General features: G+C 39.9%; 1 protein-coding gene across 2 annotated transcripts in view; it reads left to right on the forward strand.

Annotated features, from left to right (window-relative positions):
* Positions 1-32: 32 nt before the first annotated feature.
* The window catches only part of PARPBP (PARP1 binding protein), a 55,072-nt gene continuing 38,326 nt past the window's right edge, over positions 33-16,778 (forward strand). The window contains exons 1-5 of one of the 2 annotated variants that reach the window (XM_052790188.1): positions 33-115; positions 1,488-1,640; positions 9,661-9,891; positions 11,698-11,808; positions 13,324-13,494. In XM_052790188.1, the coding sequence (XP_052646148.1) occupies positions 1,491-1,640; positions 9,661-9,891; positions 11,698-11,808; positions 13,324-13,494 (663 nt within the window). In that variant the 5' untranslated portion in view covers positions 33-115; positions 1,488-1,490. Of the gene's footprint in view, positions 116-391; positions 580-1,487; positions 1,641-9,660; positions 9,892-11,697; positions 11,809-13,323; positions 13,495-16,778 lie in introns of those variants that run through there. The other variant, XM_052790187.1, reaches the window with a different exon arrangement.

Below are 16,778 nucleotides of genomic sequence, written 5' to 3' on the forward strand. Positions count from 1 at the left end.
TCCCACTCTCTCATTGGGCAGCTGCGGAGGATTTAAATTTAAACCGCCGCTGAGGACAGTTACGCCTTCTAACCGTCCCGCTGCGCGAGCGGCTCTCGCCTTCCCGCCCACGCAGGTAGCGCCACAAGAAAAGCGGGAGCGGTTCAGCCGCGCCGCGGGTGGGGTGTGAAGGTCGCGGTCCGCCGCGGGTTCGCGTCGTGCCTGAGGCGGGGGAGCTGCGCCAGGCCGGACCCTGGGGAGGGGGGGACGGGACGGGACGGGACCCTGAGGCGGCCGCAGCCGGGGGTTTTCAGCTGGGGGAGCGGGGCGGGGGCGGTAACGGTAGTGTCGGCTCGTAGGGTTTGGGGCTTGTTTCGCAGGCTTTTTGGCTTGTTCGGACTGTTTTGCTCCGAGTGACAGGTCTTGTCCCTTGGAAACCTCTCAGAGTGGGGTGAGAGAGGGAAATGTCTCCGGAGAGATTTCTGTCAGCCCCGCGCTGACTTGCACCTGCCTACCTGTTTCACCCTCTGTGGCCCGCATGCCTCGTTCATGTCAACGTAAGATAATAAAGTAGGCAGTCCCCTTCAAACGTTCTGGAGTGTAAGTAATTGCAGTTGCTGTTACAGTCTTGCTTGTTATCTGATGTCTCCTGTTTCCCCTGTCCCTCTCCTACATTTCATCATTTCTCCTGGTCGTACCAATCACCAAAAAAACTGCTGTGGACTGTGCCTTAGCTAGGTGAAATAAGGGGAAAGGTTGGTTTTGTGTTCTGAAAGTAAATGGTATGGGTATTGCTCCTGTACTGTCACTGCAGTGTTAGGGAACTATGTTTCAGTAAAGAACAAGTTTAAAGAGGGCAAATTTTTTAAAGAGTCTCATGTACCTGTGTCTTGACAAATGCAAGAAGGTGAAAAAGACTGGAGCGTGAAGCAGTCAAATTCAAAACTGATACTGAAACTCGTTGCCAAAGGAAATAGGGGAGATAATGACTTATCAAATGAAAAAAAGAAAAAACACTATATAGGTAACAAAAGCATTTAGAGATGTCTTTGTTAGTAAGTCTTACCAATATTAAATCTCTTGTTTCCAGGTTTAAAACGTTCTGATAGGCACTGGTGTGAATGTATAGTGAATACGGATAGTATAGAAGACACTCTCTGGGACATTCAGACTGGCTGCTTTCAGAGACAAAAGACTGTCATATTTGCGATAATGTTTATTCTTTTATGTTGGCATAACGTACAAGGAAAGTAAGGGGTTTTCGTGGAGACATGTCATACGTAAGCACTTTTAACCCCTTATCTTCATAGTTGCTCTGTCATAGCTGAGGCGAGTCTTACTAGACTTTTGGTTTAGTGAGAAGATTTTATTCTAGGAACTTGATCTGCAAGAAGATACAACAAGATTTGCACAGCTTATGCTGTGGTGGAAGGTGAAGTCGTGCATAGGCCTCTTGCATAGTAATATTAATTTTTATTTCTCTTAATTATTTCTGTCTTCTACTCTAGACAATGAGCGCTTTCCAGCAAAAGATTTTAAACTCGATCAAGTGTTTCAGAAGACAATGGCCTTTATTTTCAAACTCTGAAAGGACTACTGTATGTGGAGCAGACTGCATGCTGATGGCATTACAACTGTCAATGGCTGAAGTCAATAAACAGGTTAGCATTCTTTCAGTATGTTCTTGGTACTCAGTACATCTCAAACTTGGTTCACTTACTGCATTTTTTGCTTAGACACCTACCTGAAATGGCCATTTTGGTCACTTCATTGTTGTTTTAACTGAGAGTCAGATGCAGCAAAGCACTAAAATTAGTATGATTAAGCATACTGTTGAATCAGGGCTTAGAAAAAGAACCACAAGACAGATGGGAGGACGGAAATGTTTTAAGTGTATATCTGAGTTCTAAACTTTAATATTAAATACTAGTGTATTTTTCCTGATCCTGTAACTTTCGTTTTTTTCCATCAAATGTTTCTTCTGTGCTGTAGATCAGAGTGGGAGAACTATGGCATTTGGGATGCATCTTTTTTTCTGACTGCTCTGAAAAATGCTTGGAATGACATGAGAAGAATACGAGTATAAAACTGATTTGGTATAGGCTGCATGAGTTGTGCTTGCAGCAGTCCATTCTTGGCTGCTGTTTTTCCTGAGGCTCATCAGATGAAAACCTATACAGATAAGTTGTGAGTGTGTACCCAGTACCAGTAGGAAATATATGGCCTTCTTTGCATGTGTACAAGAAGTGTCTGTCAAATGATGAATGGGAGATGTAACCCGTAAGTGCCTCTGTAAGAAGCACTGTGGCTTGTCACTGCTGGAAGGTTGGGCATTAGCAATCATCTGAAACTTACCAAAAACTGTTGCAACATACTCTCAGGCCTTTGCATGTGTCTCATCTAATGAGAACAATTGCAATAGTCACTCTGATAATCTAAAGATATCTTTTTAGGTCAATACGCTTAATTATTGATGAAAACAAATTACCATTGTTGGAAGACTTACCCAAATGTTGCATAGTAAATTACACATGTAGTACAAGTCTTTAGTTTAAAAAAAACCCAACACACCACAAATAACAAAATCACACCAAAACCAAACCCCCAAACAAACAAAAACCCCCAAACAGATAGAAAACCCGCTTCAGTTTGTGCACTGCTAGTTGCAATGTATTATTTAAATTACCACTTGTACTGGAAGAAGCTTATATCTTGGAAGAAATGTTTCCAGAACCACTCTTTAACCTAACTGAATTCATCACTAGAAAAAGCTTTGTAGTCTAAAGTGTGCAGGATGGGGCTATCTCTTGTCTAAACATTACATATAAAACTGGTCAATTCATCCCCACTGTAATAAGCATTACAGTAGAAATATTAGAATCCCAAGATTCTACATTTGTACTTCATAGAATGTAATATATTCCAGCCAGGATCCCAGTGTCCTCACCATAACCATGTAGGTAAAACTAGAAAATTATTGTGCATCAAAATGAACTCTCAGAGACCTGATAAAGGACAATAATGCAAAACTACCTGTGGAGGCAATCACCGTTTGTCACGTTTGTTGTGATTCTCAAGGGAGAACTACAAACATTTTTCCGAAGCCAACTCTGGGAACTAAAATGTGTTATTCGGTTGGATGCCAAAAATTACAGACATGATAAAGATATTTTTATGGTTCATTGCTACTCTTTTCTTAACAGCTCACAATAAGCTCTTTTCTTCCCCTGGAGGTAACTAGTTTATTCCACTTTCTCCTTTTTTTCTCCTCCAGCAAAGATTCCTCCCCTCTAAAAGTATCTTTTCTTTCAGAGATGATCTAACAAAAATTAAAGCAATCCTTTTCAACTCACTTAATTTTGAAATATACTGCTTTTACTTCAAATCTGAAGAAAGACCAAGTGCTCAAAACCTAATTTGTTTTTTCTGATTATACTAGTTCGTCTAATAAGACAAATTAGGAGTATGTATAAACCTTGTCTTGCATATGTGGATTAAAACTATTTTATCCGTTGCATGTGCTGCCTCTGAAGTTCATTTCTTCAGCTGGATGTCCATTTTCATGTTTATAGTGTTAGAGTAAAATATGGCTGGTTTATTTTGTTCAGCACTGACACTTCAAATTAAGATGCAGAGTATTACAGTTGTAGGCATGTCCCTTGTTAGGTCTCTGATTTAAGTACAATAATTTTGTATTGTTAACGTAACGCCCGTAGAATAGAAGTTTATTATGATAAAGTCAATTACTGCAAGAAGACTATCTGTACTAACAGGATATTGACTGGCTGGATTGAAAAAAAAAAAAAAAAAACAAACCTACCACAAACAACAAAAAGTTATTCTTTTTCCTTAGGAGCCTGGACAGTTTTAATGGATTTGGTGTTTTAACTGTTATCTGTATCTGCAGTAGAAATGAAAAATAACAGAGCTTTTTGGAAAGCTCCAGAAAAGTTTGAAAGTCTTATAATTTATTAGTCTTAAATTTCACCAAGAATAAGGGTAGCAAACAGTGTGATAAACATTATCAAATAGCAGGGATGAAAAAAAAAATATCTACACTTTGAATTCCTCTGAAAATACTTTATGTTGTAGCACAGTTGTAGCCATATGGCATAAAGATAAGTGGTGTATGGTCTGTGGTGAAAGTTAATACCTTTTACCTAGACTGATCAGTATAGATCTAAAATCTAGGAAAACTTTCAGGAAGAACAACCTTTCTTAAGGTTTGAAATAAAAATAACAATTTTCAAGTTGAAGTTCAGTTGAGGGTAATTGCTTTAAGTTGACTATGTTTGCACCTGTGGATCAGCAGGGGTAGAAGATAGGTTATTAAGACAAATAATCACTTGTTTTCAGACCATGGCTGTTTTAGCTAGTAGTGGTGGAAACTGAGACATCATATAAACCAATTTTTTTTCCTGAGTCTGTGAATTTAAATTCTCAGACTTGTCTTTAATGTTTTGTAAATCTCTCTTGTAGCAGTAGGGCTGTGAGACTGGAGGAGAAGGTGCTTCATTGTTGATTTTAGAAATATATTTTCCCTTCAGAAATTTGTGTTTGTCTCTTTCTGATTCTGGATTAAATCAGTATTGGTGTGTGGTTTAGTTTACCCTGTGCTTCCATGAGTCCATTTTGTACACTGTCTGAAGAATATTATGTTCTGTTCAGTAACCTGTATTTCTTGAAATGTTTTCCCAGATCATCTTGTTTCCATGTTGGCAAATGAAGAAAAATGCAAAGTTGTTTTATAGCATTACTCCCTTAAACTGTTGTATGTCTCCCTTTTGGTAATGAGAAACTCCTACCACCTTTGTAGCAAATTTATATGATAAGTTTCTTGTAACATATTGTAAGGAGCTACCAAGAGACATTGTCTTGGCTGTTCTTTAGTATAATTAATTTTTCACAGAATCACAGAACAGTTGACATTGGAAGGGACCTCTGGAGGTCATCTTGTCCAATCCCTCTCCTCGAGCAGGGCCACCTATTGCCAGTTGCCCAGGACCATGTCCAGATGGGTTTCAAATGTCTCCAAGGATGGAGACTCCATAACCTCCTTGAGCAAGCTGTGCCAGCACTCAAATCACCCTCACAGTAAAAAAGTGTTTCCTGATGTACAGAGCAAACCTCATGTGTTTCATTCAGTTCATGCCCATTGCCTCTGGTCCTGCCACTGGGCATCTTAAAAAAGAGCCTGGCCCAATCCTCTTTGCACCTTTCCTTTGGATATTTATATTCAACGATGAGATCCTCCCTGAGCATTCTCTTCTCCAGCCTAAACAGCCCCAGCTTTCTCAGACCTTCCTCATATGTGAGATGCTTTTGTCCCTTAATCATCTTTGAATGATTCATTAGACTTTGTTGGACTCTCTTCAGTATGTCAGTTTGTCTCCCACATACTGAGGAGCCCAGAACTGGACACAGATGTGGTCTCACCAGTGCTGAGTAGTCTTCTCTACAAAGGGATATGTTCTTTTTTAGAAAAAATGTTGAAGTTTTGTAGAAAAAGGGCTGAGGTTATGAGTATTTCACTGGATTTTTTTAAAAGCAAATGATATACTGAGACTGTTGTACTGTCTTTCCCATACCCTGTGTAACCAAATCGTAAGTAGTTAAGTTATTATTTCTTGTATTTTTGTGTTGCTTAACAGCTGGAGTTGTTTTAACTGTGTTAAAACTCTTGCTACTTAAGTCTTGAGGCATCGTCTCTATCAATAGGACTTTCCCTTCTTTTTTTATCCCCCCCCCCCCTCCCCCCCCCGCTCCCTCTCCCTTCTTTATAGTATTACAGGTTTCTGTTCTGGGGAGTGGAAGGGGAAGCAAGAAGGTGGGGGTGGATTTTGTTTGTTTTTGGTTTTTTGTTTGTTTGGGTTTTGTGGTTGTTTTGTTTTTTTTTTAACCAAGAGTGTGCTAAATTTTCTATCTTGGTTTTATTACAACTATAGTTGATAGTGTTGACTTTAGAAAGTAATAGTTTGTTGCTTGGATGAGTACAATTTTTACTTTGTTTCAAGATGCTATTGTTGCAACTACTAGCTGTTCTGCTGACCCATATATACTGTAGCTCTCCAGTCCTCCTTAAACAGAGCATACCTCTACTCTCTTTGACCCTGGTACTTTTTGCCTTGGCACCCCTCCCCCCCCCCCCCCCCCCCCCCCCCCCAAAAAGATGTTTAGTCCCAAACAATTAGCCATGCAAAGTATACTGGCATTTCTCTAAGGTTGGGATATTGGCATGTAACTTCACTGGCTTTGCTTCTGGCAGATTGCAATACAACAACTATCAGATGCTTATGTCTATACACTTGTGCTTATATGAACCAGTTTCTAAATCTGTGCACGGCACTATCAACATTCACTGGAATGGGAAGTTATTCAAAATGCTGCTTTGTACTACTTTAACGTGCCTCATGTACCACAGTTTTGGAACTTCTTTCTTGTATGAGAGCATATGCAAGCAATGAAGGCTCAGTAGGACCAGAGGTGACAAGACTGCAGAATCACACAACTCTAGGGCAATGCCAGACAACTGTACTGCAGTCTAGGAGTATGCCTGAAAATAATAGAACTAGAGACAACACCTGGGTAGTGGTTAAGCACAGCAGTCTTGAACACACATATTCCAAAAATGGTTAGTGACCATTTGGAGTAAGGCAGGAGAGAACATGATATTGCTGAAGTACACATCACTTTCTCGTTTTAAAAAAATTTCTGTAAAAATAGAAGCTGCTTTGCTATGTAGTTAGCCCTAGAAAGCTTGCAATACCTACAAAATCCTAAAAACCGGTGTCTTTAGGCATAAAATGTTGCTACTGTATTTCACACATTCTACAGTAAGAGTCCAGGGAAGCTTACCATACTGCACTACCAAGAAGGGAAGATGCATTATAATACTTTGTTGTTTCTATGCCTATGAAACATAATACTTGCAATGCCTATCATGGAATGAAAGTATGGAACTTCTTCAACTTCCTTAAACTATTAGCCAGTTGGCATATGCTTACGGCAAAACACCACATTATTTTTTTAATTAATTTTAAAACCAGAGACTCTTGACAAATTGACTGTAGAAGTAACAGAATACACTGTCATAGTGAGCACCTGACTATGAAGGTTAATGTCTGGAGTGCAATTTTATTTGGATTTAAAATATTTTTGCAGCACTAATATAAACTTTGCTAATCTCTGCAGGTCCTTGGTCTGGTGATGAAAGGTTTTGATTTATTAGATACCATATTGAAGTTGTACTTTAACTTTGGTACTCCTGGGGGATTTTGTTTCAAAACAAAGTGAGAAAACAACATTTTTTTTCTCCAGCCTACTGCTGTTTTGATCTGTTTAAATTGGGTTATAATATGATTACATGTTTAATTTTTTGAGGGGCTGAAACGGAAAACAAGTGCTTTTCAGAAAACATATATGCCATTTTAATATTCTGGTAATGTGTGGAATAACATGCAAGTTCATAGTGCTGAATTATCTTAACCCATGCACAAATTAGAAAGCAAGTGCTCTGAAAGTAATATGCTGTGGTGGGTTAACCCTGGCTGGATGCCAGGTGCCCACCAAAGCTGAGCTGTTCTACCACACCCTGCCCCCCCTCCCCCCCCCCCCCCCCCCCCAGGTGGACAGGGGAGAGAAAATATAACAAAGGGGTCGTGGGTTGAGATAAGGACAGGGAGAGATCACTCAACCAATTACCATCACAGGCAAAACAGTCTCAACTTTGAGAAAATTAACTTAAGTTATTGCCAATCAACCAGAGTAGGGTAATGAGAAATAAAACCAAATCTTAAAACACCTTTCCTCCACCCCTCCCTTCTTCTTGGGCACAGCTTTACTCCCGCATTCTCTACCTACCCCCCTCAGCGGTGCAGGGGGATGGGGAATGGGGGTTACAGCCAGTTCATCACACTGGGGCAGGACTCATCACACCCTTCCCCTGCTCCAGCGTGGGGTCCCTCCCACAGGAGACAGTCCTCCACAAACTTGTCCAATGTGGGTCCTTCCCACAGGCTGCAGTCCTTCAGGCACAGACTGCTCCAGCGTGGGTCCCCCATGGGGTCACAAGTCCTGCCAGCAAACCTGCTCCAGTGTGGGCTCCTCTCTCCCCGGGGCCACAGGTCCTGCCAGGAGCCTGCTCCAGCACGGGTTTCCCACGGGGTCACAGCCTCCTTTGGGCATCCTCCTGCTCTGGTGTGGGGTCCTCCCTGGGCTGCAGGTGGATATCTGCTCCACTGTGGACCTCCCCATGGGCTGCAGGGGGACAGCCTGCCTCACCATGGTCTTCCCCCCAAGCTGCTGGGGAATCTCTGCTCCGGCACCTGGAGCACCTCCTCCCCATCCTTCTTCACTGACCTTGGGATCTGCAGGGTTGTTTCTCTTACATGTTCTCAGTCCTCTCTCCAGCTGCCGTTTCTGTGTCCCCTGCAAGTTTTTTTCCTTCTTAAATCTTTTATCCCAGAGGCGCTACCACTATCGCTGATGAGCTCGGCCTTGGCCAGCGGTGGGTCCGTCTTAGAGCTGGCTGGTATTGGCTCTGTTGGACATGGGGGAAGCTTCCAGCAGCTTCTCACAGAAGCCACCTCTGTAACCCCCCAGCTACCAAAACCTCGCCACACAAACCCAATACCCAATGAGTACTCTTTCATTTTCATTCCTAGTTCTTTGTCTAGGCAATATTAAAATAGTTGACTTTCAGGACTTTGGAATCATATATTTAACCAGGTGTATTGGGAAAGTTGTGCAAAGTATGCTAGAACCCTAAGGAGTGATCTTTTGAGCTGGAATAACATAAATTATTAGAACTGCTCCTGACCTGTTTTTGTATTTAGTGTTGTATTCAGTTGCAAATGGTGTTTGTAGGTAATTATTTTATCCAGATTGAAGTTACTTAATGTGAAAGTATCATGAAATAAAATAAAACCTTTGGACTAGACAGGAGTTATCTGCCATTATTGACATAGCAAAGCAAGGCTTGTCACTCAGTCACAGGGCATTTACATCATGTTAGATAATTAATTACATGACCATATAATATGGTGCTTTTTTGCTGCCATATACTGGGCAATGCTTTAGATACCAGTAGTATGAACTCTGTTTCTTTGGTGAAAACTGGAAAACTTGCTACAGTTGCAAAATTACTTGTTGCATGTATTCTGAGATCTAACTCAAATAGAAGGACCTCAGCTGAAAAAGTTTAAAGACATGAAGCGGGGACTGGTATGTAAATCAAAGAGCAGGCTGTGGATGAAAATGAGGAGTCTAGTTGTGAAAGAGGAGGGCTAAGAGTAAGCAGTAAGGAAGTCGCAGGTTTCAGGGGAAAGAGGAAGTGGTGGCGGGGAAGTGGCATCGGGAGGATGTAGAGTATGATAGTATGGAAAGGTCTGCAATAAAGATGGCTGTGGGAAGACAGAGATTATGATGAACATTGGATAAGACACCAAGATTTGGGAGCAAGGTGAAAACAGGCGCAGAATACTGCATATAACAAAACTCAACTGTAAAGGCAAAGCACTGGAAGACCTTCAGCTATAAGTAAGACCTTGTTTATTCTAAACCTAAATATTTAGATTGTAATAGGTTTTTTTAAATATATATATATGCAGCTTGTTTTAAAGTTATTTTTAAAGCTATGCTGAATAAAAAATATAATATTTTTGCTTTTTTCTGTTCTATTAGCACCATGGAGATTTCACAGTATCGCTTAGTGATGTGTTGGAAACTTGGAAATATTTGTTACATGACAAACTGGGATTATCGTATGAGAACATGAAAGAACCTGAAAATTATGCTGACGTAAAAAAAGCCTATCATGCCTTCTTAGCAAGAACCAATATGTTAGATCTAATAGACATATATCAGAAGTTCTATGGTCTTGGACTTGTATCTGAAGATGAAAGCTTAGCCCCTGTAAGTATTTGTTTGTTTGATCTCTGATATTGTTTTGACATATCTTTGATTCCAGTTATGGATTTATGACACTTCTAAATATACACAGGAGCTCTGAATTATTCATAAGTTGCTTTGGTCTTCTATTGGGGAAGCAGATGAGTTTAAATTACTAAATCTTTTAAAGAGATCTTAAATTCACTTCAAAATTATTTCTTTCTATTGTCCTGCTGGGTGGGTGGGTCCCACAGCTCTTCTATGAGTATATCACTCTTCGCCAGAAATGGAACTGAAAAATGAACTGTAGAGTTTTGGTAAGACTGGAACAAAGCTTGGTGATTAACACTTGTCATGGAGTTTTGGTTGTATGTTTGTCATGCTTTAACCCTAGCCAACAACTAAACACCATGCAGCCGTTTGCTCACTCGTCCCTGCTCCCAGTGGGATGGGGAGGAGAATCAAAAAAAAGAAGTAAAACTCATGGGTTGAGATAAGAACGGTTTAATAACTAAAGTAAACTAAATAATAATAATAATAATAAATAATAATTGTAATGAAAAGGAATAAAACAACAACAAAAGCGAGGTAAATAAAACCCAAGAAAATACAAGTGATGCACAATGCAATTGCTCACCACCCGCTGACCGACGCCCGAGCAGCAATCCACCCCTCCCGGCCAACTCCTCCCAGTTTATATACTGAGCATGACATTCTATGGTATGGAATATCCCTTTGGCTAGCTTGGGTCAGCTGTCCTGTCTGTGCTTTCTCCCAGCTTGTACACCTGCTTGCTGGCAGAGCATGGGAAACTGAAAAATCCTTAATTTAGGATAAGTGCTACTTAGCAACAACAAAAACATCGGTGTGTTATCAACATTGTTCTCACACTAAATCCAAAACACACTGTACCAGCTACTAAGAAGAAAATTAACTCTATCCCAGCTGAAAGCAGGACAATGTTGATATGCAGTCAAAATATTTTTAATGGTTATAATTTTAAAAACAGCATACTTTTAAAAGCAAAATCTTCCCTATACTACATGTAGTTCCATGTTAGATTTTTCCAGAAACCAGAAGAGGTTCCACTTCAGCCACTCAGTCAGCAGCTCTGTTGCAGTTTATTGTGGCTCAGATGTTCTTATGACACTGCATGTGAGGCCATCCTCTAGGCTAGAGAAGTTCTAGTGTGTGTTCCACTCTTAAACAATGAAAGTCTATGAAAAATGAATTTGATTAATCTCTATGTTATTGGATAAAAATGTATGTAAGTAGCAATTAAGATAAGTTTGAAACACAAGCATTCCACATGATTTTATTTGATTCTGTGCTCTCTAGAGCATGGAAAGGTCAAAAGGATATTGATACTGAAAAAAATAATCTTGGATTTAGATGCACATACTTCTAGCTTGTAATGAAAATTAGAGAGGAGTTAATTGTCTGCTTTTACTGCCCACTCTCAGCATTGCAGACTTTTTTTTTTATTCCTGTTTTCATGGGTAAGATAGAGAACTTGGGTACCTTAATGACCTCATTCTAAACATGATATAGAATACTAAATGTTCTCCAAAACATAAGCAGCTGCTTTTAGTGCAAGTGTATTACATAACTGTTTGAAATGTCTTTTCTAAGTTAATTTGAATCTTACACCTCATTTCTCTACTAAAACAGTTGTACTTTTAAAGACTAGAACCAAAAGTAGGTTGTAAGGGCTGTGTTAACCCCAAAACACTAGCAAGCTGGTGGAGACATAGTTTCACCAGGTTTTAATACTACTTTTGCTTTCTAGTCATCTTCATATTTAAGTTTATTCTAATTTTGTTATTAAAGGTTCAACTGTTGGAATTTATTTCTGGCATAATGAATGTACAAGAAAATAATGGTTATGTTCTTTCTACTCCTTCTACACCAGTCAACAGACAGAGCCAGCAGAATGTAAAGGTAAAAATTATTTCTCTTTTGTAATGTTCTGTATATATTGAAAAGATGAAATATAACAGTTTCCTTTTCCAATTACTGGTATTAAAATATTGCTGGTTTAAAAAACCAGAACGTGTGTATTCAAACTCTATCAGTTGAGTATATTGTAGGTGTGTGTATGGGGCTAAGTGCAGAAATTTATATTCTGGCAGACAGTCCTTTTACGGCAGGCACTTGATGTGGACTTAAATCTGCCTTGAAACACCAGGGAATAAATTTTTCAAGTATACTGTCACTCAAACATTGCCTTGACTAAGAGTTAAATGATTTGCCCAATGCTGCAAAGTGAAAGTGGTAGGTAAAGTAAAGTTTGATTTCATTTTATTAGCTCATATTCCCTTACACATGGAAGAAATCTGAATAGCCACTGTAGTGGTAGCTGTGGCAAAGCAAACAAGGTTTGTCTGTTCCAGTAGAGGACTTGAGAACTTTCTGGGAATACTGGATTCTTTTCTTTTACCCTTTCAACCCCCAAAACAAGAATCTCAGAATACTATATAACAATGTTTGAAATACTAGAGCTTTAGTCATTTCCAAGCTTGCTTTTCTCATGATAAGTGGCAATTTCAATTCAATATTTGGGTACAACTCAAAATATTTTCTGAATGAGAAAATATTTTCTGAACTAAGGTTCTCCCCAAGACAGCACTTCCACTGCTAATATAATGGCTTTCTTGCTCCTATGACTTCTGTAGTAAAAATATTCCTTCTCTTAAATCTATCTTTTCAGACTGTCACGTATACATGTTTTGGTTTTTTTTTTTTACTGCCTGCATTTTTGTTGTGTACATCCCACTGAGTAAGAAGAAATTCCATAGCAAGTATAGGTTTTCTCATTGTTTTTCCATTTGTTAATGGCCTTTTTTGTGGTCTTTGCTTGCAACAAAACTGTAAATTCTTCAGTTTTGGGACTGTTGTTCTTACAAGGTCCAGAACAGTGCTGCAATATAAACAATTACAATGTTATGTTTTGGTTATGTGGGTGAAGCTGGGTCACAATTTATGTACAAACTCAGTCAGTGGAGCTTCTGTGATTGAAATCCCCTGGGAGCCAAGGGGAAAATTACTGAATCTGGTGCAGAGCTGGCAAGTTGTTTAAAATCTTAGCCTATTTGAAGTTAATGACAAATCCTTATGTGGTTTAATAGTGCTAGTATTTTGCCTTGGGATAGAAAGGGAATATCTGTGAAGAGGTTTCCAAGTAGAAATTGATAGCCAATTTTAATAGCTAGAGATCCAACCCTCAAATATTTTGTGAATATTCAACTACAGTATATGTAATTTTAACATATTAATCATGCTTGCTTTTGTCAATACTTCCAGAATCCCCATACATAAAGTAGCATTTTGAAATTATGCAAGGTGAAATTCTTACTTTTCCAAAAATAATATCAGTACATATCTAATTAGCTTTCAAAAAAAAGGAACATAAGTTAGCAGCGGGATGACCAATTTGTGTGATGCTTTCTTTTACAGGTGACAATGCTGGCAAAGAAGTGTGTTTGTTCATATTTAAGCCTGTTGGTGAATTCTAAAGATGATCTGTCATTGGCTCATATTCTAAATGTTCCTGACAGAGGACTTGGTAGAGAAGCCTTCACTAACCTAAAACATGCCTCACAGAAGAGAAAAATGTCCATTTTCCTGGTATGTGTGTCAAATGAAACTTGCTGTGGATCAGAGGCAATGAAATAGCTCTATAAACATAAACTGTTGCTTTAATCTCATATGCGAGACTGACATTTGCAAGCCAAGTCAAATACCACCATAAACACAGTTTCTAGGTTAAAAAGACACAACAGAGATTCTATGTGAAGAAATTGGTGCTTGCTCAGTCATGAGATCTAAAGATGCACGGAGAAAATAATTGTGTGCATGTGTACCTCTAGAGCTCTAAAATGTGATACCATAAAAACAGGCATTGAGACTGTTCATCCCAAACAGTGACAGAAATCATGAAAACATTTACTATCTTAAACATGAATATAAGATATGCTTTTTATTATTGCTTTTAAAATTTTGAAGTCTTGGTAAATAGTGTGAAGTGAGGTCATGAGTATGCATATCAAAGAAAAAAGACAGAGGAAGAAAAGATGGCATTAGACTAGATGTTGCTCCTTACCAAATACCTCTAAAAGCAATTGTGGTGGGTTAACCCAGGTGCCCACCAAAGCCGCTCTGTCAGTCCCCTTCCTCAACTGGACAGGAGAGAGAAAATATAACAAAAAGCTCATGGGTTGAGATAAGAACAGGGAGAGATCACTCACCAATTACTGTCATGGGCAAAACAGACTTGACTTGAGAAAAATTAATTTAACTTATTACCAATCAAGTCAGAGTAGGGTAATAAGAAATAAAACCGAATCTTAAAACACCTTCCTCCCACCCCTCCCTTCTTCCTGGGCTCAACTTTACTCCTGATTTTCTCTACCTGCCCCCTGGCAGCAGCACAGGGGGACAGGAATGGGAGTTGGGGTCAGTTCATCACATGTTATCTCTGTGGCTTCATCCTCCTCAGGGGCAGGACTCCTCACACTCTTCCCCTGCTCCAGCATGAGGTCCCTCCCATGGGAGACAGTCCTCCACAAACTTCTCCAATGCGAGTCCTTCCCACGGGCTGCAGTTCTTCACGAACCGCTCCAGCGTGGGTCCCTTCCACGGGCTGCAGTCCTTCAGGCACAGACTGCTCCAGCGTGGGTCCCCCACGGGGTCACAAGTCCTGCCAGCAAACCTGCTCCAGTGTGGGCTCCTCTCTCCCTGGGGCCACAGGTCCTGCCAGGAGCCTGCTCCAGTGCAGGCTTCCCACGGGGTCACAGCCTCCTTCAGGCATCCCCCTGCTCCGGCATGGGGTCCTCCCCGGGCTGCAGGTGGATGCCTGCTGCACCGTGGACCTCCCCATGGGCTGCAGGGGGACAGCCTGCCTCACCATGGTCTTCCCCATGGGCTGCAGGGGAATCTCTGCTCCAGCACCTGGAGCACCTCCTCCCCCTCCTTCTTCACTGACCTGGGTGTCTGCAGGGTTGTTTCTTTTACATGTTCTCAGTCCTCTCTCCAGCTGCCGTTTCTGTGCCCCCTGCAACTTTTTTTTCCTTCTTAAATCTTTTATCCCAGAGGCGCTACCACTATCGCTGATGAGCTCGACCTTGGCCAGCGGCAGGTCCGTCTTAGAGCTGGCTGGTATTGGCTCTGTTGGACATGGGGGAAGCTTCCAGCAGCTTCTCACAGAAGCCACTCCTGTAGCCTCCAGCTACCAAAACCTTGCCATGCAAGCCCAATGCACCAATGAGTTTGGGTTAAAAAAATATCACAGAGCATTATTAACATTAACAAAACTAAGCCACTAACAATATATTACAATGAGCTTCAGTTTTAAAGTGCTGTAAGTATGTATTTTGGTTAAATAGTAAATCAGCATTTTTCTGTGCATTTGTTAAAATTGAGACATCTGGAATCTAAAGTATTTCTGTGTATAAATTACTTTTTTTAGAGCAACCTGGTGATAAAACCCTGCCTTTGACATGTACACTAGAACAGAGGCCAAAAATCGAAAGGGCGGTATCGTAGTATTTTCAGCTTTGACTCGGAATTTGGGGAGGGTAATGCTTTCCAGTTATTTGCAGCTTGATTGGTCTTGAAATACTCTTTAAGATGTGATTGGTATGGGACATTCCTGCTCATTTTATTCTCAAAGGCACAGAGCTGAAAGAAAAACCTTGAGACAGTGGTATACTCTCTCAATGCACTTGTGTAGGAATATAAAAAGTTACAGCATCAATGTGCAATGCTCACAGGCTTGCTGCTAAAGAATCTAGTTTGGTATGTGAGGTGTGTTTATACTTACAGTAGTTATAGTCAGCACAGAGCCATCTCAAAAATAGTTGGAATAAGATGAGTAAGAATCCTTTCTCCAAAGAACCACTGTAGTCCTTTATATTCAAAATAATCAAATTTTGCATGCACGGTGGCCTCAGTGCAGACAACAGCAGACCAAGGAAAAACAGTATGGGTATGTAACAGTCACTGAAGCAGCTGCATTCTCAGATTTTTATGGTTGAATAAATATGGAAAATTTGTGAAATCTCAGTTCCAGGATTAATTATTTTAGCTCCTAATGCTCTGTTAACATTGTATAAAAAAAGTATGTGCTTGGACTGGATTTATTACCTCTTCCTCACAGTTGCCAGAGGGGAAACTTCTCTACCGTGTAAAGAAATCTTCTTTTCTGGCATCTGTGTCTTGTAGAAATCTTGCAAAGCCAGAATATTTTCCATTGGGAAAGCAAGGTCCTATGAACTGTACTTGATCCACAGGAAATCTTTAGCACAAAGGCAGGAATATTGGCAGGTTTACTTTCTTTGCTAGAGTAATTCCAGTTGTACTCTTTCCAGTCCTAAGAGCTTTATGATTTAGCTGTATAGTCTGAAATTAAAATTTATATGTAGAATTAATGTTACTGCATCTGTGTCAAGCGTGTTGGATTATCATCTTTACTTTCACCTTTCTAGAGAACTGCTAAGCTTTTTATTCTGACTGTTGCCTTAAAGTTTGAGGAGTTGTCCTCTAAGGCGTACTGCTTTTGGGACATCTCTTGTTTTCAGTGTCTTTATAGAATATAAAAATATATGGAAACTTCCAGAATTGGGTACCTATATGGTATTTTCTGTATGACAGAAGCCTTAACTGTCACAATTATTCAGAAGATTTGAGTATATGTTATTTTTATTTGCGCCTCTGAAAATAAATATACTACTGAAGTCAACTTTTACATGCTTATGTTAAAATTGTTCTTGGGTCATAGACAGCTGTCAGAATATAACAGTAGTTTCTGTGAGGTCAGCACAAGCATTTAAACAGCAGCAACAACAAAAAAATTCTATACCCTGTGTTAATAAAGTTTTTTCTAAGCTGTCAAAAGGCCAATGAAAATATAA

The sequence above is a fragment of the Harpia harpyja genome, chromosome 6, assembly GCF_026419915.1.
Source record: "Harpia harpyja isolate bHarHar1 chromosome 6, bHarHar1 primary haplotype, whole genome shotgun sequence".
In the NCBI taxonomy this organism is placed as follows: Eukaryota; Metazoa; Chordata; class Aves; order Accipitriformes; family Accipitridae; genus Harpia; species Harpia harpyja.